At 37.2% G+C, this 25,822-nt stretch overlaps 3 protein-coding genes across 3 annotated transcripts; all 3 read right to left on the bottom strand.

Annotated features, from left to right (window-relative positions):
* Positions 1–446: 446 nt before the first annotated feature.
* On the bottom strand, positions 447–4,032 carry LOC132182373 (protein NSP-INTERACTING KINASE 1-like). The gene is made up of 11 exons (XM_059595603.1): positions 3,662–4,032; positions 3,414–3,546; positions 3,206–3,277; positions 2,964–3,107; positions 2,802–2,873; positions 2,651–2,710; positions 2,436–2,533; positions 2,147–2,296; positions 1,703–2,044; positions 1,206–1,585; positions 447–1,113 (listed from the first exon to the last, which is right to left on the bottom strand). The coding sequence occupies exons 1-11, from the start codon at positions 3,762–3,764 to the stop codon at positions 793–795; spliced, it is 1,875 nt and encodes a 624-aa protein (XP_059451586.1). The 5' UTR covers positions 3,765–4,032; the 3' UTR covers positions 447–792.
* Positions 4,033–14,229: 10,197 nt separating this feature from the next.
* Positions 14,230–16,435, bottom strand: LOC132182991 (pentatricopeptide repeat-containing protein At3g02490, mitochondrial). Its single transcript, XM_059596377.1, has one exon. The coding sequence runs from the start codon at positions 16,358–16,360 to the stop codon at positions 14,396–14,398; it is 1,965 nt and encodes a 654-aa protein (XP_059452360.1). The 5' UTR covers positions 16,361–16,435; the 3' UTR covers positions 14,230–14,395.
* Positions 16,436–18,422: 1,987 nt separating this feature from the next.
* LOC132182083 (uncharacterized) lies at positions 18,423–25,092 on the bottom strand. Its single transcript, XM_059595289.1, has 4 exons — positions 24,917–25,092; positions 18,740–18,812; positions 18,571–18,639; positions 18,423–18,497 (listed from the first exon to the last, which is right to left on the bottom strand). The coding sequence occupies exons 1-4, from the start codon at positions 25,090–25,092 to the stop codon at positions 18,423–18,425; spliced, it is 393 nt and encodes a 130-aa protein (XP_059451272.1).
* Between the last annotated feature and the right edge of the window lie 730 nt (positions 25,093–25,822).

Consider the following 25,822-nt stretch of genomic DNA (forward strand, 5'->3'; position numbering starts at 1 on the left):
GTGAGAAACCTGAGAGTTGGAAGACGAACAAGTGCAGTTTCAATAGCTGCAGGTATATATGTCTCTTTCACTATTTTCTTCAATGCTTTGACATGAAATCATGATTTATGGATTTCTTTGAAATCCAACATGGAGGAGGCCCTACAAATTCGCATTAATGTCATGGCCTGACTTACATTGGTTTGTACATATTACATTGAAGTGGCTGTAGGGCAATTAACTATGTCTTTTTCAATTCTGTAAAAGTTGATCAAAAATAGATTCTTTATGCAAGCACTGTGCCAATCTGACTGCTCCTTCAGCTATCTGCCAGCATTGGAATGCAGGAGAAGTGAGCTGAAATCAATCAAGTTTTTGCTAGCAAACTCCCCCATACTTGAGATGATGTGTAGCAATTGGAATGATTTTCAGTGCGAGCCAAATGAATATGGTGCTAAGATTTTGGATTCAAACATTCACAACAGATTTAAAGGAATCAGCAAAAGCTAAGTGAAGAACATTATCTTGTTTCTTACAAGCTCAGGGATTTAATGGATATTCCCCCCCTTTTTTGGCACTCAAAATGGAATACAAACAACCAAAACTTTCTATCTGAAAGTGTCAGATACTCAAATCATATCCTGTACAATTGAAGAAAACATCAAAGCCCTTTGGAGCTATAATATACTACTATTATACAGCATAGACTTCCAATCTTTCATTAACTTTGTGGAATAGCTTCAACTATAACTTGTTCCTCAAAATTCTAACTTTCATAAAAGTAAAAATAAATAAATGAATTTTGGAATCGGTTCACCTCGGGCCAGAGAGCTCCATTGCTTGGACTAGTACAGAAGAGTCGTCAGTGAGATCAGAATATCTATCCGATGCAGAAAACTCATGGGGTTTGCACTTGGTTGGTTCAACTCTTTGAGAAGCTTCCCATCTTTCTGCAAGCCCATCACCTTCAAGCATTCGAACTACTTCAGACATTTTTGGTCTGTGGCCTGGAAGGTATTGGGTGCATAAGAGAGCCACTTGAACCATCTCCTGAAGCTCAATTCTGTCATAGTTGCTTTTAAGATCCTTATCCACAAGCATTTCAAGCTTCTTCTCCTGATGGATTTTTTTTACCTGTCATCATAACCCACATCAGTAAGCATAAACCATCTTCAAAGACACATGAATTGGACTAGTTAGTCAATAACATTAGTATTTGTGCTCACCCAATCAAGAATGGCACCTTTCTGGTTGGCTGCCTTGCCAAATTCTAGTGCTCTCTGGCCTGTAATCAATTCAAGCAGAAGGATTCCAAATCCAAATACATCTGTTTTTTCGGAGGACTGGCCTGTGGAAAGATATTCTGGGGCTATGTGCCCCACTGTGCCTCTCACTGCTGTAGTCACATGTGAATCTTGGTGATCCAAAAGTTTTGCCAACCCAAAATCTCCTACCACAGCCTCACAGTAGTCATCAAGCAATATATTTGCAGCTTTCACATCTCTGTGAATTATCTTCGGGTCACACTGCTCGTGAAGGTACAATAGCCCCCTGGCTGCTCCTAGGGCAATCCTCTTCCTAGTGCCCCAGTCTAAGACCGGTTTTCCTGTCAAATATCAATTCCAGTCTAAGTAAGTGGTGATTTAATATAGTATCAGTGTAGAGGTTAAGATTTTAAGACAAGTGGTGATTTATGTTGTTACTTGTCGTTTAACAAGATTACCTTTGAGACGAGAAGCAACACTGCCATTGGACATGTAGGGGTAAACAAGAAGCCTTTCTGTGGGTGTCATGCAAAAGCCATATAATCTGAGGAGGTTTCGGTGCACTGCTAGGCTGATCATTTCCACTTCAGTCTGGAATTGGATCTCTCCTCCAGCGGCATTGCCATCTTTAAGCCTCTTGACAGCCACAACGGACCCATCTTGGAGAACTCCTTTGTACACATTTCCAAAGCCACCTTTTCCAAGTATGCTTTTGCTGCTGAAGTTGTTGGTTGCAATTTGAAGCTCTCTGAAATGGAATCTCTTCAGGTTTCCAAGGGAAACTTCTTCGTGATGCCGGTCTGAAATTTCAAGAGAGTTATCACATATAACTTAGCCAGCTCTTATCAAGTTGATCACAAAATGATTTAGTTTGTGAAAGTGTTATATCATCTTTTACTGACCTTTAACATCAAAGAACATCTGTTTGTTGTGCCTTTGCCTCACCCACAGAAACAATCCAAATCCCAGAACCATCAGACAGAGGCATCCAAGGCTCAAGCCAAAGGCAAGGGCTACTTTTTGACTTTTAGGTTTGCCAGAGGGTAGGGCGGCTTAAGGAGCAAAGATAATTGATATCAGAATCAACATGAGTACACAAAACAATGAAATTTCAAATTTCGAAAAAAAAATGGAAGCAATTATTTAAACAAATAAACTTAAGCCAAAACAAAGTAAATATATATTCCATACTTTGTGAACCATTCAAGTTCATGGACATCGGCATGAGTGTCTTCCCATAGCAGTCTGGTTCGGAGCCTGTTGCACAGATCAGAGGATTCCCAACAATGCTGCCAGAATTGAAAATAGAAGAGGGAGCAAGAAGAGTTTAGTATATAATTCTATGTTTTTCCACACACACGCATAGAGAGAGAGAGAGAGAGAGAGAGAGAGAGAGAGAGAGTTACTTGAATGTTTTATCAGGAAATCTGGGCACAGGTCCACTCAGATTGTTGAAGGACAAGTCACTGAATGATTAAACAACCCTTTAGAAACATTCCAATTATAGAAATCATAGAATTGGGTATAATGGAACAAAAAAGAGATGAAGAGAATTACAGAAAGGAAAGTTGTGTCATGTTAGCCAATGACATCGGAAAAGCTCCTGTGAGACTGTTATTGTTAAGTCTCCTATACCAAATTCAAGATACCCATATCAGATATGAACCCAGGAAAAATGATTTCATCAATAGCAGGAAAAATGATTTTAGAAATGCTTACATGTATTTGAGGTTTCTCAGGTGACCTAGAGAGGGAGGAATTTCCCCATTGAAGAAGTTACTTGAAAGATCAAGCGTGTGAAGCTTTGAGAGCCTTTCAAGCTCTGCAGGGATTGGCCCAGTAATGTTGTTGTTCTGTAAGAGACTGCAAAGTCGTGCAGAACAGAGTAATTAAAACAGACTGCAAACAAGAACCAATCCCATTAAGGAATTTAACGTTGCCTGCCAGTATGTGGAACTTACACAATCTGAAGATTTGTTAAGTTGCCTATGCTTGGAGATAGAGTACCATATAAGTTCTGACTGGGAGTCCCTCTGCAACAAGACCGTTTCAAATACTTCAGAACATATTTCCTTTCTTTTGAGGAGAATGTTCGAGACTTGACATCATGCTTTGTGTTGAAAACATTTGTTTTTTGTTGGAAGAAACAGAATTGTAATAAAGACTTACAGGCCAATGACAAGGCTCTCAGGAGAACAGGTGACCATAGTCCAGCTACATGGGTCAACAGAGTCTGTGTCCCAATTATCAAGGACACCATGGGGATCCTTTAGAGAAGCTTTTATTCCCATTAAAGCTTGCACTGCAAAGAAAACACCAAGATGAAAGTTTTCCATCAAAAGAAAACCCAAAGATTCAATGAACACCCTTGTTGCAGATTTAGAAGGAAGGAGAAAAGAAAAAAATTTCGGAGTTACCTTCAAAGTTTACACCTTTGGGAGAAAGCAAACCATTTGCAGAAGCCCAAAAGCAGAGGAAAGCCACAAAACGTAGAGAAACTTCTCTCCTGCTCACTGCCATTGAAATGAAATTTACAAGAACCAGGGGCTCACAGATAGTAATGCCTGCTTATTGTGGGTGATTGAGCTTCTAGGAATACTAGCCCTGAAACTTGTTTCTTTTGTTTGAGTTAATATCCAGATCACCACTCCACTTCCTGCTTTCCATGCCAGAATCCCATTCACCAAAAATCTTTTGTCAGACCCAAGAAAAAAGAACAGTTTTTTTGTTGTACAAAGGGAACTAGCATGCTCGTCATTGAGTCAGGAAGTCGTAAAGAGAAGAATATATAATGGGCTTAATCTTAAAAGAAGAAACTAATCAAATCTAGAGGAGAAAATGGGAAATTCCCCTGCAGTGTTAATCATGCATTTGCCTAAAAGGAGTGTGAGAATTTTTTATTCCCCACTACTTCAGTCTAAAGCATAAAGCACTTGAGCGTGAGAAAGATCATACGATATATAAGAGTACTTAGATTAGATCAGTGAACAAAAACTTATAAAATAGTACATATTACATACACACATGCGAAACTAAATCTTTTTTCAAATTATTTCTTATGACTAACGAGTCATCATCACTTATCTTAAAAGTTTAAACAGATAAAAAATATTAGATTTAATAATTTAAATAATATTTTAAAACTCCCGGTTACGTGTAACATTTTAATTGAAATGGAAGGTGAATGACGGAAATAAAGTCTGAATTCAAAAAACTTAATCCGATAGAAAATGGAAGACTTAATCATTTGTATTCTGACATGTGTATCAACGGATTTATTTTCTTAATCTTTTGGTATGTATATCATTGGTTTACTCAACAGATCGAAGATGGTGATTGTGGGAATGGGTTTGGGATAGAATTAATAGAAATGCTTTGCTTGGGACTGTGGGGAATCCAACATTCCCTGGGTTTGGCCACTCAGTAAAGTCCCAAAAACAGTCCTTTTTCTTTTCTAATGAATTGAGAATGTGAGAATCTCAAGGTACTGGGCTCGAGATTGATGATGGATTTGGTCACCCACTATCCACGACCCATGAGGATCTTTGTTGGCTTTTTTTTTCTTCCTTGAAACTTATAATATGTTTTTATGCTGTATTGTATATTACATGTTGGTCTCTTTTTGGCTGGGTGAAATGTTGGTTGTGCTTTATAGATTCCACAAACCACTACCAGCTAACAATCACACATGCTCTTGCTTTATATACCTCAGCAGACAGTCATTCTTCGAAAACTATTCAAAAAGAGTAGAACTTTTAAAAGCTAAAGCTGCCACACCCCCTTTCTCTCTCTCTCTCTAAATTATGGGAGTAAATGATACGGTACTATCTCCAGCCCTTGCCAAGGCGCGTTTAAGATCTCTTCAGTTCTGTGTGCTTTCTTGCTGGCTTATGTTCTTGGTGGGAAGCTATTCCAAGTTACTAAAGTAATCTATGAAACAGTATGCTTGTGTTGTTGCAGTCTCTTTGCAAATGGTGGATGAACCTAACCAGCCAGGCCACATGATCCAATGGACCACTCAAAACTAAATTAGATTTATTTGGAAGTGAGATTTATGAGCATGACCACATAACTCACCATTAAAAACCAGCTTGCAAGAAAATGGTACCCGACGCCTACAACGGTTCACTCTCTCACATAGATCGTCCGTGACTCGAATCTGTGGCGTGGTGTTTGGCTCTGATATCAAAACTCGATTAGCACATTTAGAATCGTAACAATGATTATTTCTAGCATCATCATTTACATTGTCAGCAATGTATTGGGGAAATTTGAACCACTCACTCTAATTGGAAGCCCTTTACTGTTAGACCAATATTTTATTACTAAAGAAAGAGAGTAAGATAAAGCATAGTTTTGAAAGGAATTGGTCATAGGAGGAGAAACACAATGATAGCCAAAAACCATTTTGTGTAGAGCCTCAGATGAAGTTATTCTATCACTAAACCTGCATCCAGGCACCATCTAGGTGATTAGAAAGAGATGGGAGAGACCACCTGCTGCTTAAAGGCCAATCATTTTATAACAAAAAAAGAAAGGGAAAATTGACACAACATAAGAATAAAACAGACTTCTTTAATACCAAACGATGACAAAAATGTCCAGGGATTAAGGGCCAAAAATACTGGGCACAGCTAGGCATTGTTGTCCCTTTCTTCACATCATCTAGGCCCCAAAAAGGGCACCCCCCCCTCCTTAGTTAGATGCTTACTGCTCAGGACCATAAACTTAGATTTTGAATACAATTATCCAAGATAAAGTTTAACCCACTATTTGTCTACATCGTACGTCTTTTCTCCCTTTTTGTCCGTGGAAACTAACAATCATGGGGTGGTTGCATGTTAAAATTCTGAAAAATATAAATCAGTCCCTGTATTTTTTGTATTTCTGGGCTATTGGTCCCGTATTTGCATCATTATAGAACCACTCCTTGTGGATTAGATTTTATAGAATAGATAGATGCTTGTAATTTACTCCTGTATATATATAAGTGGTCCTTCCATTAATATTTTTAATGGAACTTAATGCCACAACATCACTTTAACACATTAGCACTAATTAATGATGTATTGACACTTGGTAATCTAATTTATATTACAAATATATTAAATAATTAAATAAAAAAACTAATGGAACAAAGGTGGTTGGCCTCCCCCTGTCTTGTAAGGGTGGCTGCACTTTATCTGCCATAATCGACGAGGGCGGCCGAGGGATGGCTGCTCCTCACCTTGGATGGCTGCTCTAGATGACTGGCGACTACATTTTAGCCGTCTCGGATGAGGGGCAGCCACCTTTGCAAGAGAACGATAGCTAACCACCACTTGCCTAAGGCCGGTCAAGATCATGTGTCCCATTTAATGTGACATGGAAAATGAACCCTCTACACTTCTTTTGTAGTTAAGGGGGCAAGAGGTCCCCTAGGGTCCTCCACACAATGGAGTTAATTTAGAGAAAGTATTTGAAGTATATTTAATTTAGTGAAGAATAAGGTCCAAAATAGATGGGATATACATAAGAGATAGCGAGTGCCAGAAATTTATAATCTATATTGTTATTATTATATAAATGAACATAAACCTCATCTATATACTTATATCTAAATTTCTTAAGCAAAAATTAATGACAAATATACTGAGGTGATGTCCCAATAGACAGTCAAAGTTTTGTTACTTAAGGTTGCCGCCTATGATATCTGGCATAGCCCACAGGAGTAAATTTCATAAATATGAATCCCATTGGGCAGCAACTCCATAAACCATCCAACAACAAAGTAGGCACATAACCCACCTTGATTAATTCAACAAGTAGACACTTAAGAGCAATGCTATGAAACAATTATAAAAATTTATTTATATATATATATTTTACCCAGTAGAAAGTTGAAAGCATGTGGTGGTATACTTACAGAATCTCTGCCTTGGTCCATTTCTGGGATTGGGGTGTGACATTAGTTATAATTAAGCATGTTTTAACAAAACTAATCATAATTTTAATAGGTGAAATGACATGGGGAGCACTAATTTAGATGATTAATATTCCTCATGTTCTTACATAATAATTGACAAGGCAGCAAAATGATGTTTGGGTTATTTCACTAGCTAGCAATACTCTAATGCTTAAAGCAAATGGGTATTAAGGGAGAGAAACACGGTATATGTGATCAGCTGCAGGGTTAGGAGAGCTAAGAAAGAGTCAAAGAAGTGGGGCACCCAAATGAGTAGGAAATAATGTTCCTTCACTAGTTGTTGAGGTTTGAATGGAGAGATAAACAAACCATCACTTCCACTTTTACTTCAAGTATGGATTCACATGACACTTGCTTTTGCTGTGTACTCAAAGTTAAGACCACCAGAGCTGCTCTGAAATCTTAGGCCCCATCTTGTCTCCATATCCCAGAAGAACTCCTTCTGAGAGTCTTCCCTCCACTCAAAATATATGTGTTTACATAAGAGAAGATGACAAATTTTGCTTAGATGCCGTAAAAAAACAGAAGAAAAAACTACGGTATATGTGTTGTAATTTTTCATGAGAAAGAGAGAGAGAGATTGAATGTAATTTTTTTACGGCACGTAAGCCAAATCCGACAGAACCGACATTGATATCCATTGCCATAGCGCTGTTTTTCACCCTTTCTGTTTTCTTTTTTTTTGGGGGGGTTTATTTTTAGTGGCTCCAAGGAGTGAGCCTCTTAATGATCTAAGTGTTCATTTGGGAGTATCATCATGTGCCCTGATTTGTTTAATTGGTGATAAGAGAGGAGTCACAAACAACTTAATGATATTTGTTCAGTCTTCATTAATGTAAAGTTAGTGACATAATTATCACACCAGTGCTTTTCAAGTAGTAGGGCAATGGGCATCTTTCGAATTATTACTCTTTCTAAAAGTGAGATCTAAATACATTTATATGGAAGGCCCATTTAAACTTTAAAAGTTTGAACCAAAGCTACCAATTCTGTTATAGTGATCCTGATGCAAAAGGCGAAGCACGGTTATTCATATTTAATTTTAGGAGAAATTTCACTCATACCCTATGAAGTATTAGTATTTTTACGATCATAATCTCGAATTTTTAATTTTTGTAATGTCCGTATCCCAAAAAAATTTCTCCACCCTCTAGCTCCTAAACCCCAGCAAAATAGCATGGATTGGCAAGGGCAGTGGGGAATACTGGGGTTTCTAAAATTTGGACGGAAGAAGTCCTTGATATTGTTTATGATGTCGTACTCTTAGAGCTTTCTTTCTTGTTGTTTAGAACTTCGTGCTCTTGGTGTTTAGAGCTTTGGCTCTAGATGTTTTTGTATTAACTCAGATTATTTGAATAAGATCAGTATTTATTCAAAAAAAATTTCTCCAGTTAATTTCACTATTTTTTTTTTTGTTAAAATGCCCTTCTCCCCCTTAATAACAACATAGCAAAAATTAAACGTTCGATTATGATTATGAAAATGCTTGTACTTCAGGGGATATAAATGAAGTTTACCCTTAATTTTATGTTTTGTAATTTAATAATATAGGTGATTGTCCTAAATTATTTTGAGTACGTAATTCATTAATAGGCGTTGCCCTAAATTATGTTAGGTAAGCCAATAAATGATCGTTGCCCTAGGATTAAGTCTACTAATCTATACAAGTGATCTTATTGATTTTCTTTCTCCTTCTCTTTCTCTCCTCCTTCTCCTTTGATCTCTCTCTTCCCCCTAGCTTTTTGTCTCTTTATCTCTCTTCCCTTGGCTTCTAGCTTTTTTTTTTTTTTTCCTCTTTCTCTCTCCTCACTTTGCCCTTACTTTTACTGTGTGATTTTTGTGATTATTTTGTCCCGCATCAGATTAGCTTATTGAAATGTACTAATCCGAACGTTTGGACGTACAGATAGCAAGATAACTTTCAATTATTATTATTATTATTATTATTTTGGGTGCAATTATTAAAAAGCAAATAACCCGCCTAATTAATATCGAGGTTAATTACGTGAAAGAGAATCGATGCCTAATATGTACGGTAGAATCTAAGTAATAATAAAGGTAAATTACACCAACTTTTTTCAAAGTTGATATAAACGTTATGATTCTCCTACACGGTCTCTTGAGGCCAGCTTCTCGGGCGAAGCCCGCTACTCAACCGGTCCATGCTGAGAAGGGTGCGTATGGATGGAGATACAGAATCAAAGGTTGTTAATCATTTGGGCGAAGAAAAAAAAAAAAGCAAGAAAACCATGACTCGTGGGTATAAGGTAAGTTGTAACATAATTAATGTGACATTGGCGGGTCATTGACAGAAAAGCAAAAGGGAGGGAAAGACAGTCATTATGGCAAGTGAAAGCATGCATGGCTTAGAGTGAACCTACTGAGGGAACATGGTGACCCATCTTCTTACTTTGTAGGGGATGATGTCTTAACATCATGAAAAGGACCCCCAAACACTCTCTCTGTAGCTCATCACTTTGTTACTTTGTACATATATGTATGATAATTTGACATTTTGACCCATTCTCCCCGCCTCTCGTTTTACATCTCAATAACTGTAACACAATAATCACTCTTTTTCTTTTCTTCTCTTTTTTTTTTCCACTTTTCATCCAGAAAATCTGCCTCCCAAAGAAAGGTTAACGTTAAGCATATATCCACTATATCTTCTCTAGAACATGTTTGGTTCTTTGCAAACGAAAACTGCTGCAAGTGTGGTGGTATTTTTACTAGGGGAATTTTGGGAAGACACATCTTGTCCTTTTTCTATTGATAATCCAGGGCACTACTGTCTTTCTCTCTCTCTCTCTCTCTCTCTCTCTATATATATATATATATATATAAAAGCTAAGTGTAATGTTCTATACAAGTATACAACATCACTATCTCACTATACTGACATGACATTGTGTTGACAGTATATGTCAGTATAATAAGATAGTGGTGCGGTATATATAGCATTAGAAGAATGCTAGACTTACAAACAAATTTTACAAAAAAACTTTTACAAACTAATGTGGCTCAACATAATTAGATATGAGATAAATTCAAATTTTGAGAAATCCAATCATATTGTGCCACATCAGTTTGTAAATTTTTTTTGTAAAATTTGTTTGTAAGCCTAATATTTTCCATACAATAATATTCATTGGTTAAAAGAGTAGTCATGCGAGGAGCTGGTTTAAAAACTACAAATTTTGTATTATTGCATGCTTCCACTCTATTTACATTTTGTTTTGGGCGGTTAAATCACTACTTATTTCAAAGATGATTGATTTAATCATTTTGAGTAATATTCTAACAATATCTTCTCTCATATGTGGTCTTAAACTCAACAACAAGTGAGACCTAATACATAGAATATTTAACTGAAATTGAAGAGGGGTGAATTATAGAGTCACACTTCGAACTGCTCATGACCTTTGCATTGATATCATATTAAATCACAGCTTAAGCGGATAGAAATTGATTAATTTAATCATTTTAGGTAATATCCTCACAAGACATTGAAGCTTTGGGTTCAAGCAATGCTTTTGGCTTGTCCAAGCTAACCCATCACCAAACTTGCATGAAAGTTGAATGAGCAATAAAAATAAGGGGCGAGCAACGACCGGAACAAATGCACCAAAAGAAGTTGGTAATTGGTATATTATAATACAAAACCCAAATTCAATATTCCCCTCAAAAATAGAGTCATAAGAAGATTGCTTAATCTTTGAGGCTAATATATGTTGAAGAGATCCAATTATCTCTCTTAATTGGAATATATAATATAAAGTACCCTACAATTGCCCCCCACCCCCCTAATGCATTCAAGCTAGCAAGAACTGTATATATGTATATAACACAAACATGATCATGTGGAGTAGGGAAGCAATAGGTACTAATCATCACAATTAATTGTTGATGGAATTATTGTCACACTTTCTGCAAGAACATCATTCGTCCTATGTACTTATCACAAGAGGGATTGAAGATGTCGCATAGAAAGCTCCAAAAAGAATGACAATATTAAATCTCTTCATCAAACTGCTTCTCCCAATCCTCTGAAGCCATCTCTCGATCTCCTTTGAACTGATCATATATATATATATATATATAATTTGGTTCTGTTTTAAAGTAGCAGAATAGTGAAGGGTATATTTCTTTAGGAATGAGAAGAACGACAAGAGCAAGCTATTCATATGGCTGGTTCGATCGGTCGCACTCGGTGCGTTTTGCTCATTGATGGGTCGTATTCGGTCCATTTGGCCGACAGATTGGCATCCCTGTCTTGGCCTGTAAAAGCTGATGTACTGGAAAATTTTAAGTTTCATAAAAATGCTGAATCACAAGCATGAGGATAACACCTACAAATTAACAAACACAGAGGAAATAAATAAATTACGTTGAAGATTCATTGATATATCATTTTCAAGGGACAAAATAAAATCACATTTAGTCCCTGAAATTTTATTGCAATATCAATTTAATCCTTTTAAGTTTTTAGTTTTGATAATTGGGTCCTTAAACTTTCTTTCTTGTTATAAACTGTATGTATTATGTCACACATTTACTTTAAAGCATAAATATAACCTAAATAAAAATAAAAAATAAAAAGAGAGAGGTGGTCGGTCATCCCAATATTTAAGAGGTGGCTAGCCACTCCTCACCAAATGAGGGATGACGGGCCCTCTTTTATGAGGAGTAACGGCCACTGATAGAGAAAGTGGTTGTGATGGGAGCTGGCCGCCCCTCATAGAGAGGGGTTGCCGCTCATAAAGAGGGACATCCACTCTTCTGCGTGGGGACGTTTTCCCACATGCCGCCACCCATTATCTCCTTTTTTCTTTAATTTTAGCAATTTTTTTTTTTTTTTAGTGTAAACTTATAATTTTAAATAACCATGTCTGGTGATACGTATAGTTAGTACATGACGTATAAAGTGAGACTCGTGTGGAATTCATTGATTTTTTTTTGGGGGGGGGTGTAAAAATAGTAAGGTTAAAAGGTTGGTTGTTCAATTCGAAAGTGACAAAAATAAAGCACCATCCTTTGATCAGTACACATGTAAGAGAGATGGACCTTAATAAACTATCTTTTTAATTAATTAATTAATTTATTTTCATATCTGACCCCTAAAACGCTTTTCAATTTTCACATTTTTGAAGACCCAAAACACTTCTCATAATTTTACTAAACATACCCATAATTTTGAAAAACTAATTTTTGATCCAAACCCAATTCTTTATTTGAAATAATGAACTCAATTTCGAAATTCACCCAACATGAATCTTGAAACTGTAACATGAAGAAGGTTTATGAAGGTGGAGTGGTTTCTGCATCTTTTGTATTCCTTCCCTCAAGACATTCTGGTGAAAGCAATTTCTGAGATGGATAGAACTAAAGCTCTCTTGCTCTGGTCCCCCTACTTCCATTATTCTTATTACTTTTACCATCACTTCTCGGGTCCATCCCACCTTTCTTATTCAAAGGATTTTAAGTTGTCCATGTCGACCTACAAATATTGTCGCTTCTATTGGCAACATACAAAAAGCATATCAATTGAGATTTGCTTTTCCATGTAAATTATTTCCTAAGAAATGCTTTTCCACCCAATTTCTCAGGCACCGGTTCTGTAGTTTATTTTATAGACTACCTAATAAAGACTTCACTGAGTTTGACAAATCAACTACTATCAGGCACAAGATTCTTTGATTGTTAAGACAGAAATTAAGGCTTTGTTTTGTTAATGTGTTTTGTAGGGTGTTTTTTGTTTGAAAAAGCGTTTTGATGTGACATAAATGTGCAAACTGTTTTTGTATGACAGGAACATTTTAGAGGAAAAATAATAATGATATTAATATAGCTTCTCCTTTCTACTTTCTTCTGGGTTTCTACTGTTGCACTGCATCAAATTTGAGCATAAAACTGATTCATATTCCATGTCTTAAACATGAGACTGAGCTGATGACAAGAAGAAAGCAGCAGAAACTCCTTACTGAGGCCCAATTGTGTTACTCATTTCTGGGCTGCGTTGCAGGCTACCATAATAGCTATCCGTCTTGAATACAACTGAATTCAACACAAATTCAATTTTATATAATATTTATGTAGATTTCATATATTTACTGCAAATCAAAAGCATATGCATATATAATTAGATAGCTCAACCAAACCACGTAGCTTGCCCAACTCAGTCATCAACCCAACCAGAATCAGATTCACAATATGTATTTTCAATAGCTTATATTTGTCTGAACCAAGATTGCAACCAAAGATTTTTCTCTGTTTACCAGAGAACCATCAACAAAACCTTGCTATCCCAAGGAACTATTCCAATGCAACATCTTAAATTTGCGCCTTGTTGGTCTCTTCTCTGTGGATGCATGTGCAGGAAAATGCAGGGGAAAGTGGTCATTGAATTAAATGTAAAAGAGTTACAAATGTCTTTGAGAATGGAATTTCGTAATACTCTGCTCTTTCAACATGTGAGATAAAGCTTTTAAGCTTTCTTAGAATGTTGCCAGCACAAGTGCACTCAACCCATAATCCAACCAAACTCCAAGAAAACCACATGAAGAACTGGATCATTACCAATATAACCATCAACCATCAACAGAATTACGACATCAAATTTGTATGAAGAGCAACAATGTAATAAATAATAAATCCCAAAAATGAATATCTTACAGGTGATAATCAAGTCATCATATAAAGAAAGCAAGCACAGATGGAAGATCATTAACATCATACATAAAGGTCATAAGAACAAGAGTCAAACGAACATGCTTATAGGTAAATCTTTTAAAGTAGCCCACAGTCTCATTCCAGTCAATTGATATTTCAAAGAACCTAATTGAGACTTCGGATACATAATGTAAATGAACACAGCACATTAACTTCCCTAGGCCGTTGAGGAAAATTGGATTTATTTGATCTCATCAATAATCTATCTTTCGCTAAGCACTTGAGTTGTCATAGTGAACATAACATTCTACCCAGAAAACAAATACTAGAAGGAGAAAAACCTTGGTAAAATCATATACCATAATTTTTATTAACCGCTATAGGCTTATCATGCCCCAGTAGCAAACAATTTTGGATTTCAAGAGAAAAGAAAATATGCATACCAAAATTTCTTGAAGAGAAAGACGATACTACATTAACCTCACATGATACAATAAGAAATACAGCCCAAGAAATCCTAAGCAGCCACATTAGCCATTGAAGCATCTTTTCTGGACTCATTGGAACAGAAGAGATTCAAGACATCAGCATGGTTACGAATGTAACTTGGGCATTTGGAAAGGAAATTTTGAGCTTCAACATGCCTTCCAGCCTTGAAGAAGGCCTCAAACATACGGAGGAACACAGATGTTGCCGGAAACCTCTTTGAAGTCATTTCTTTCAGAAAGATAATAGCATCATCAGCAGTTCCAGACTTCGATACATACTTAATAAATGGATCCACATAAGGCGGGAACCCTTGATCTTTCATCAAATCCAAAAGATTTAAAGCATCTTTAAACCCACCCTGAACCAATAACTTTCTTATCAATTCTTTGTATGTAGTATGCCAAGGCTGTAGCTGTTTTACTTTGACCAGATCAACAAGAAGCACGCATGCATGTATTGCCCTGTTCTTTAAGCAATAAGCATTCACCAAAATGTGAAATGCATGACCTGCAGAAGAGACTCCCTCTTTTTCAACCATCTTTTGGAAATAATCAGAAGCCTTGTCATGATCTCCAGCTATGCAATGCCCCTCTATCAAAGAAACCCATGTCCTGTGATCTAGATTTGAGCCGCATTTTTCCAAATTCTCCATAAGTTCACTTGCCTCTTCCTTTTTACCAGTACTACTAAGCTTGAACACAGTTTTACTCTGCAAATGACCGCCAATCACAAGCCCACCTTCCTCCATCGCTTTCAAAACCTTATTGCACTCTCCGAACCTACCAACGCTGGTTAAAGACTTGAGAACCGCATCAAGCACAGAATTTGTCAACACATTCCCACTCTCAGTAAAAATCCTCACAATCCTCGAAAACAGCTGCATATCCAATTGTTTACCGGCTGCTACTTTCCTCAATAGAAAGGTACAACAATGCACTGAAGGCTTATTTGCACCAGCCATGGCAAACTCGTATAAATCCACAGCATCCTTAATCATTTTCCTTTTACAAAACCTGCCCAAAACCTTAACAAACGTCCCCTCCTCCATTTCATAACCATTGCTTCTCATCTCATCAACAACTTTCCAAAACCTATCGATACAATCTTCCCGCCCCAACACCCTGGCCATAGCATTATAAGTCCACTCATCGTGCTTAAACAACCCACTCTCGTCCACCCACCTAAAGAAAATCAAGGCTCCCCGCTCCACGCCAACATTTTCCAATACCATCTTAACTATATCACTCGAGTATTTAACACCCAATTCCTGTAACCGCCTCTCAACATCATCACCCCAAACCTCACTCCTAATAATCTTACACACCCTTGAACAAACTTTCTCCACCGAATTATCTATCGATCCCGATGCATACGCACCCTTCAATTTCTCGACATCACTATCCAATCCATCCTTTTCAAACTTCTTCAGGACCAAATTTTGCACGCCCTTCGAAATCCCATACCCTTTTTTCTTCATACCCTCAACCAAATCCCAAAACTCCTTCACAAACCCATTAACACCCAGAATCCCCAGCATCAAATTATACGATTTGGAGCTCAATCTCTCACTATCACTCTCCAGAACCCAATCGAAAAACCTCTTCGCGACATCGGGGCTCGACTCGATCTTCCTTAAAACCTTCAATACGAATTCATGACTAACAACAACATTACTCAGCTCCAACTCTTTCCTAATATCATCCACACCCTTAGGTTTTGCAAAAATATCAGCTATGACCAAGTGATCCGAGTCACTCTCTTCAAGGGCCGGTTCAGACGAGAAACTACGAGAAATGGGTTTCACGTGATTTGTGAATTGGGAATCTAAAATGGGTTGTGATGCTGTGCAGTGGAAGAGTGAGATGAGAGAGTGAAGTGGTGGGAGATTGGGGTTGGAGAGTACCTGGAAATGCGAGGAGTGAGTGGAAATGTAGAGCTGAGAGCGGAGAAGGTGGTTGGGTCGGAGGAGAAGCAAGCGCCATTGGTGTCTCATCGTTTTAGGGTTACAGAGGATTTTGTGTACAAGAGAGAGAGAGAGAGAGAGATTAGGGTTTAAGAGGGCATTGGATTTTGAGCGTGGAGAGGTGAAGATCGAGCACAGCCGCATCGCATGTGTACAATGTGCTGCCTTTCCAATCATATTTAGCCACGTAGGCAATAACAGTTCGAGAATCCAATCTCTGATGTGTAAAACCTATGGGTCGGGTTAGTGTGACTCATATTTATTATGTATATGGATGGTTATTGGTTATATATATATATATATTAAGTGCCAATTTATTTAATTAAATGAGTTAAATTCTTAATTTTGACACAACCTGTTTATTATAAAATGACTTACATAATTCTTTTAATAAATAAATCGTGTTGGGTTGACCATAACACGGCTCATTTTAACTTGTTTAATATAAACAGGTTAACTTATAAGCATAAATTATATTAATTATGCACATTTACAGCTAGAATCACAACAATTTTATTAATTGTGCCTAATTGGGTCAAGCACGATTTTGGGTCGTATTCGTATCGAATCTTATTATACTAAACCTAAGACTTAATTTTGTGCCCTATCCTAATTGGGTTAAGCACGATTTTGGATCGTATTCGTATCGAATCTTATTATACTAAACCTAAGACTTAATTTTGTGCTGTATTTGTATATATCGAGTTCGTTGCTTTTGTAAAATATAATCGACCTTAATAAAAATAATTTGAGATTCACATATACAAATAAGGTACAAGTGTTGGTCCAGACCCAGATCCCAGATTCATATATCCAAGTCCTTTTATTGAAATTTAAGTACATTGCTTTGAAATGATAGAATTATTGATAAAATGAAGTTTTTCATATTTGTTTTCTTATCAAAAATCTTATTTGTCTTTCTTAAGAAGAGTAAGATAATATAAGAAATTGATATATATATATATATATATATATATGAAACTTCCCTGTGCTTTACTTAATACCTACTTTTGACTTTCATATTCCAATTTTAAAGTTTATAAATTTAAAATCTGAGTTTACAATAAGATTGTTAACTGGTTTGTCTCTCTACAACAAAGAGAGCTCTGTTATGCAACTCTAATCTTAACATTTTGTCATTGGTTTTAGATCATTTTTGTCTTTGCTTCTTAATTTACTGGCAATTTAAAAATGGTTTGGTGATAATTAATGATCATTGTCCAAGACTCCAAGTGTTTGCAGTTAGCTTCAGAACTCAAAAGTACACGAAGAGCAACTCCAATCAATCATAAACTATTTACATTCATTCTTCCATGTGGGATCTCCTACTATACATATATAGGTTCTCTGGGGTTGACTCTGGTTGCTGTGGAGTGGTTTGCTGGGGTGTTTAAGCAGTTTTTGAGTCTTTTCTGCTTGGTTGCTGAGGTTTCTTTTGCTCTGTTTCTCTTTGTTTTTGAGTAGAGAAATCAAGTTGTAGAGAAATCAAGTTGCTGCTGCTATAAGGTGTAGTTGTTGCTGTTAGCATATATTAGGGGATTTGAATACAATCAATATCAGATTTGAATACAATCAAATCTCTGAAATCAAATCCCTTAATATATATGCTAACAGTTGCTTGTTACCTGTTGTGCATAGTTGCTTTGTTTTGGTGAGGTTGTAGGGTTGTTTTGGCTAAATCTTAGAAGACTCAGATTTGGCTGTTGAGTTTTATTGTTGTTGGCCGCTTGTTTGTAAGATGCTGTAAGCTCTTGTGTTCCAGGACCCCCCCCCCCCAAAAAAAAAAAACAATTGTGATGTGGCACTGCTTATGATTTGATTGGATTTGCTCTTGGTGTGCTTTTGAGTTGTGGAGTTAAATGCAAACAAACACCTCAAGATTGCCACCAAACAAGCAAAGACAAAAACTATCTAAAACTCAGAACAAAATTTTTATAGATCGATCGCTCTCCTCGTTGTAGGGAGACAAAACCAGTTAACAGCTCCAAAAAGGAGCACCAAATAAACTAAAGAAAAACAGTGAGAGAACTCCATCATATATAGGAGCTCTCTTTATCGAATGAAAAAACTAGTAACAGGACTTTAGCTCTCTTCATTTGTTCATTCCAACGGCATTCTTGACAGATTCAGCAGCTCCTTGTGCCTTGTCCTTCACCTGCTGACCAGCCTACAAACAACATAAAACATTTGAGAAACCATGATGTTATGAAAAACCCACGATTTAATTTAATGTTTTTCACCTGTTGGGATGATTCCTTGGCAGATTGAGTAACATTGCCAGCCTTGTCCATCATGCCGCTGGCCTTCTCCTGAGACAAACATATATATATATTAATATCACATCTTGCATGCCATTTTGCATAATGTGAAATGGAAATTGAATACACACAAAGAGAAAGTTTGGCTGACCTTGGTTTGGCCCTTGGCCTCCCCAGCCTGGTAGCTCATGTCCTGAGTGTTGTCTGCCATATCTTCTTGCTTTCTTCGAAATTGGAACACACAAAATATTGAACTAAACTGTTGTGAATGGTGATGCAACTTGTCTTCATTGTTAGGATTTATATAGCTTTTCAAACCTATCCATTTCATCACACGTGTTCTGCCACGTGGAATCCAGTTAGAACGTGTCACACTGCAGTTTGCTCTAGGCTCGACACGTCCTGCATGCACCCGGAGGCTGTTGAGAATAATTCATATTTCCGTTCAAAGGATGTTGCTATTTCCAAGGCGCAGGCCATTGAGGGGTTCCGAGTCATTGATACCCCTTATTTTTTTTATTTTTTATTTTTATGAGCAAGTGTTTCTCTTTCCTACAGTATAACAAAGTGTCATTGAATTAGGGACCTTTGCTAATATTGATTTATCATGTTTTTCTTCTTTTAACTGGTGTTATTAGTAATTCAAGATCATAAATGTGCTATTATGAGATCAGCAAAGAGAACTTATCTGTCGACATGTGCATCCCAATTTAAGAAAAAGAAATGAGGTTAACCCATACTCAAATCACATCACACTTACTATCGGTGGTGGTGGTTTATTAGTCTCAAAAATATTCTCATAAGGCCCAAGTATGTACTAGGGCGAGGATTCGAATATCTGCAATGAAGAATCACTCACACAAGCCTAATGATTCGATGGTCTCAAAAAAATCCCCACGAGGTTCAGGCATATATTAGGGCGCAGATTCGAATCTTCACTTTAGAAAATTACTCACACAAACTTAATTAGTATTAACCATATTGGGAATCCACTAATGTCCTAATGGGCTGGATGGCTCAATTATATCTATATGCATAAGGAAATAACACTTTTGCTTGGAGATAAAAAGAGAGAAAATTTTACAATCTTCATCAAGAAGCCCTGCATAAGAGCTGATTCTTATGTCAGTCAATGGTAAAACAAATGTTAAAAATCAAGGCCACCTGGCGTTTTTGAACAAGTTGGAAGCTCTCAGTTAAATTCTTACATCATGTTCTTACATAAGCTCTTACTGGGGACCAAGTTGGCTTCCATTAAAAGAGAATCTTCAAAACGTATCAGAGAGAGAGAGATGAAGGGTTGTTTTTTCACTTGTTGGAATCTAGGTAAGTAAACACTTAGAAACTAAATTTTCCACCGATGCATTTTTACTAAATTTATGAAGTTTTATAAATGTCGGAAAATTTTATAAACGAGGCATGCATTTTATATACTATCTACATGTCATGTTATTTTTAAGAAGGGTAAATATATTATAAGTCCCTGAATCAACTAGCAAAAATTAAAAAATTCCTAAGTTTTTTTTTTTTTTTGCAAATTATTACTTTCTGGGTTAATCGAAATGCCAATAAAATTTTTACCGTCAAAATTGTGTAACCACTGTTAGTCTAAATGAAACGGTGCGTACAATCGAGATTTTTGATCCTATGTGTCAACTGTGGACACGTAGGATCAAAACTCACTGTTTTGGCACCATCCAAAAAGGTGAGTTTTGGCTGACTTCTCTATCTTTACATTAAGTTGCAAAATCCACGATGGATCTTTCAACAAAAGTAGCGTCATGAAATAAGATAACAGGGAAATCAAACCTATAATTGACCCTTACAATGAAAAGCTTGCGCTCTTGCTCTCTTAGTTCCCTCTCTAATCTTTGCTTTCTGGCTTCAAATTTGATTTCTCCCTCTGCATTTCTATTTTTCAGGTCCCTGAACTCTGTTTGGATATACTGGGATTCTGATAAAGTTCCAGATATGCTAGTGTTTTCCATTAATCCATTATCCAAACAAATGGCTTCAATTGGTTTCAGAAGTCTTATTCATAACTCTCAAGAATACCTAAGAAAATTTCATTCCTATAAAAGAGAGCTTGAAGCCATTTGTCTGGATAATGGAAAATTTCTGAAGCCAGATATTCTTACAAGATAGATATAAGAAGTTGTAAATGAAGACATTCGTGGGTCTAACTCATCTCATAAAACCGGTTCAATAAGAAAGGATTGCACATTCCTTATAAACATGCCCAAGATCTTGTCTACGGGCAATGTGTGACTATTTCTCAACACCTTCCCTCATGTGCAGGCCGGTATTTTTCCCGGTCCTTGTCAAGGGGTAAGTAATGTGGGCCTCCATTTGTCCTGTAGTAGGCTTTGATACCATGAAGAAATTCGTGAGCCTAACTCACCTCATGAAACCGGTTCAATAAAGAGGGTTGCCCAATCCTTATAAACATGCCCAAGATCTTGTCCACAGGCAATGTAAGACTATTTCTCAATACCCTCCCTCACGTGCAGACCGGTATTTTTCTAGGTCGTTGTCACGAAGTAAGTAGTATGGGCCCCCATTCGTCCTATGGTAAGCTCTGATACCATGAAAAAATTTGTGGGTCTAACTCACCTCATAAAACCGGTTCTATAAGAGGGGGTTGCCCATTCGTTATAAATATGCACAAGATCTTGTCCACAGGCAATGTGAGATTATTTCTCAACACCCCCCTTACGTGTAGGCCGGTATTTTTTTGGATCCTTGTCACGGGGTAAGTAGTGCGGGTCCCATTCGTGAGTCTAACTCATCTCATAAAACTGGTTCCATAAAAGAGGGTTGTCCATTCTTTATAAACATGCCAAGGTCTTGTCCACAGACAATGTGAAATTATTATGACTATTATTCTTGAATTCCATGGTATACTCTAACAATTGTAAAAAGGAATGGGCATTGCAATTTGATTGTACGTATGTTGTTGAGTGTTTGATTATGAATCAACCAATTTTGACCCATTGTTGAATCTAGCTTAACATTACATTCTCTTGATTGATATAATAAGTTCTATGTTTCCTAGGATATCTTAATTTTACGAGCATCTTCTTTATCTCTTCCTCCACTACTTCTCATCAGTTGCATCCTTATAGTTATCATCATAAGAGTCGTCCACCAAATCCAGCTTAAAACCTTTTCACATCCTCCGTGGCCGCGCTCCTAAAAAGCCCACATCAACGGCCCCAGCGACCATGTGATATCCACGTCTCCTCAGATCATCAGGCGAACGGCTGCGAGATCCTTGACAAGAAGGCCCCACCATATTTGGGCCCAACACCATCCAGCACCACCTCTTCTGGATCTGCGATGTTCATCATCTCTCTCACCTTTTTGTTCCCCATGTCCCCAGCTGGCACTCAGATCACGTGGCCCTATATGAATGCAGTCCACGCCATCAACGGCCGCAATCTCTCCCATATTTTTTACCCCTTCCACGGATTCCACCTAGCACTCGGCGTCTCCAACGCTCTCTCTTGCCTTCACGTGCTCGCCGCCACGCGCACCCCCGCGATCCTCCGACTCCCTGAGATGTTGGCTTGCAGGGGATCATGTTCCCCATGATCCAAACCCCAAAGGCCGCCAGGCGGGCTGTCTCCTACTGCCACTTCCCGCCCAAGCCCACACGCTCATGAGTGCCTCCGGTTACAGCATCAATGGTACTTGGGTCGTTACGAGGTTGAGTTGCTGATCATGTGCCAGGTGGAGTACAGGTCAAAAATATGGGAGAGATTGCGGCCGTTAATGCCATGGACTGCATTCATATAGGGCTCCGTGATCTGAGTGCCAGCTGGGGGACATGGGTAACAAGAAGGTGAGAGAGATGATGAACACCGTAGATCTAGAAGACGGTGTTGGATGGTGTTGAGCCCAAATCTGGTGGGGACTTCTTGTCAGGGATCTCGCAGCCGTTCAATGGGCCTGATGATCTAAGGAGACATGGATATCACATGTTCTCTGGGGCCATTGATGTGGGGCTTTTCAGGAGCGCCCGCTGAGGATGTGAAAAAGTTTTAAGCTGGGTTTGATGGACAGCTATGATGATGATAACTATGAGGATGCAGCTGATGAGAAGTAGTGGAGGAAGAGATAAAGAAGATGCTCTGATGGAGGGGTTGTTGTTGAAAGTGAAGGGCTTTGTTATGAGGGTTGAGAGAGTACGGGAGGTAGCCATGGCCCATGGGAGTTTCTTTGGAACTTAGAAATCACCGAGAAAGAATGTTCAGTTTTTGAAGACAACAGTGGTAGACCCTTTCCTTTAATTTTTTTATATTTTTCTTTTTATTATAACAAGAATAAATGTTGCCAACTACTACTACGGACTGAATTACAAAGAATGTGAGAGAACCATGCACTACCTGATGGAACAGAATTCGAAAGATAGGCGGAGGCAAGAAGTTGAGGAACCGGAACTCTCTCAATCCACAAAAGACAAGGACAAATGTTGCCGTAAATATAATGTGGCCGGCCAACTGGCTACCACAGTCAGCTGTTAGCCAAATTCTCCCAAGCTACTTTCTGCGTACAATTTCCATCTTTGAATGCTATAAAACAATTTTTCTTTAATGCTATCACTATCAGCCAGCCCCTTTTAATGCCCTCTCACAAGTACTTACCGTTGGATTTTCTTCTTTAGATCCAAGCCGTTGAAACATATATATTCGATCCACGGTATTCGATGTGCATGAGATGGGGTTAATTGAGTGAGTGGAGGCTTTTTTTGATTGCAAATAAATGGGATTTTGGAGACTGCAGAAGAAGACGATCGAAAAGCCAGAAATAAAAGATCCGTTGAGAAAGATTAACGGAAAGAAATGCATAAAAAATGCATTTTAGATTTGGTTTGCATGATCGGATGAAAGAGCTTTTTAGTAAATTGGTTAGTTATTTTAGTTAAAAGGTGAAAATGGCTTAAGTCATTGTAATTCTCAAAGTTTACTTCGGTATTCAAGCCCAGCCATATCATATTTGGGCCTAAAACAGGTAGACGGAACATGGCCCATATGGATCCATCAAGATGACGTGTCCTTTAAATTATGATGAAGACTTTATCATCAAATCACTCCACTCAATTGGCAATCTAATTACTGTTACTTTAATATATTTATTAAATTACTCTACTTTAAGATAAAGTAGAGGGAAGATAACTTGAAATACTTCAAGAGTTTTCTTTGTTGTAGAATTCTACTCTCATAACACACTTGTTTTTAGCATTAATGAATAATGCTAGAAACTATAATCTAATCCTACAATTATTCATAATGTTGATAGGTTTCTCTTTACTTTTCACTAAAATCACATAGTAACTTTGGACAATCTTAACCATGGTTAATTTCACTTTGAGCCATTAGATAAAGAAAAATGCTATACACCCCACGTTTGTCTCATTTCATTAATTAATGTGACCCTAATAAGTTAAAAATTTGGTAAATTTTGGGCCCATGGATTGTTTAGGTACTTTTGAGGAGTTGTGAGGTTAGCACAAAGGCCCAACTCTTGTTGGTTCAACTATTCATATTGGATCCATATCAGCTTTTGCGGTATTACACAAAAAGATAAACAAAATAATTAAAAAATAATAATTAATCGACGAAAAGAAACTTTAAGGAAAACTTCAGTCTAGTTTCCTGAACTTTTACGCAATTTGACAAACTCTTCAAACTTTCAAATTTCTCATTAATCTCTCACTTTGGACCCCTGAACTTTCAATTCCTCCCCTTCTCAGATTTTAAAGGTTACATAACGTTTATATCACTGTTTGTATAAAATTTCAAGCTTATGGGTTTTTTATTTTTAAAAAACGAAAATTAAGAATATTTTGGTCTTTTTGGTATTTTAACAACTAAAATTAACGGATGGGTCCACATTAAAAGTAATTGAAAGTTCAAAAATCTAAATTAAAAAATTTAAAAGTTCATAGAGAATTTGTCAAATTGCGTAGAAGAGTTTGTGAAATTGCGTAAAAGTACATAGGTAAAAGTGAAGTTTTCATAAACTTTAATTAGCACGAAATCAAACGGTGGAGTCGGATTAAAGAAACAAGAAACTGAGATTAATCAATTAGAACCATTGAATCAAGATCGATCAATCAGTCATCGAAAGAATGAACAAGAATTAAAATTTCAAAACTTTTTAGTATTTTCCCTATCACTATATCACGCATCAGCCATACAACCAACACATTGATATGGCCGGCCGGCCGGCCAGCGCAATTCAATTCAATTCAAATCAAAAGGCTAAGAACTAAGAAGAAGAGACGAGCCCATCCAACTCCGGCGCCAACCTCAGCGTTTTCTACGGCTGTTGCTTCTTGCTCGCGTTGTCTGTAGCTTTCTTGACAACCCCATCATCATGCTGCGACTTCACGCCAGCAGTAGTACGGCCCCTGGGTACAGAAGGGAAGAAGGATTCCCTCAGGGCTTGACCCAGAATCTCCGCAAACAAGAAGTCGAAGGCACTGAAAAGGGAATTCATTGCGGCGGCTGCGGCTTTGTAAGAGGATCGGAGGATTTATATGATATCTATGACTATGAGGAAGTAAAATTAATGTGTAATTGTGTGATGATTGCTTATGAGGGAGTTGGGTTTATATAGGAGGGGTTTTAGGATGCCTTTCCTTCTTAGGTTTGTAATCGGTGTCCAGGTAGTTCAACCGGCGGTAGATAAAAATAAAAAAATAAAAATAGTAAAAAGCACTTTAGATAATGATAAATAATTACCTATATTTAATATTTACAAACGTGATTAAGGAGAATAGCTATAGTTTTACTGTTTTAGTGGCATTGTTTTTGTTTTGAAATAGTTTGTATAAATGCTTTTTGGTAAATGAGGTGTTTTTTTTAAAGGCTTAAAAATAATATTTATATCTATCTACCTTTGAAGAAATTCTGTTCAAATTTCAAATATCATATGTACAGTGAAATAATAATAAGCATATATATTTATATCTACCTTTGAAGAAATGCTAGGTGTTCTTCTAGTGTTCTCCCAATTGTGATGTGGCTTTTAAAATCACTAACACTAGAAGAACACCTAGTATTTCCCAATACTTTGATTGTTTGCATTAATTCCCGCGGTTAAACATGGGCCTACAAAATTTTTATTATTATTTCCAAGGCAAGGGAGAAAGAAAAAAAAAAAATACTATTGCAAACTCTTGAAAGTGAATAAAAGAAATGACATGCATTAAGCATTCGAAAATATT

Source organism: Corylus avellana, chromosome ca5, assembly GCF_901000735.1.
Source record: "Corylus avellana chromosome ca5, CavTom2PMs-1.0".
Taxonomy (NCBI): domain Eukaryota; kingdom Viridiplantae; phylum Streptophyta; class Magnoliopsida; order Fagales; family Betulaceae; genus Corylus; species Corylus avellana.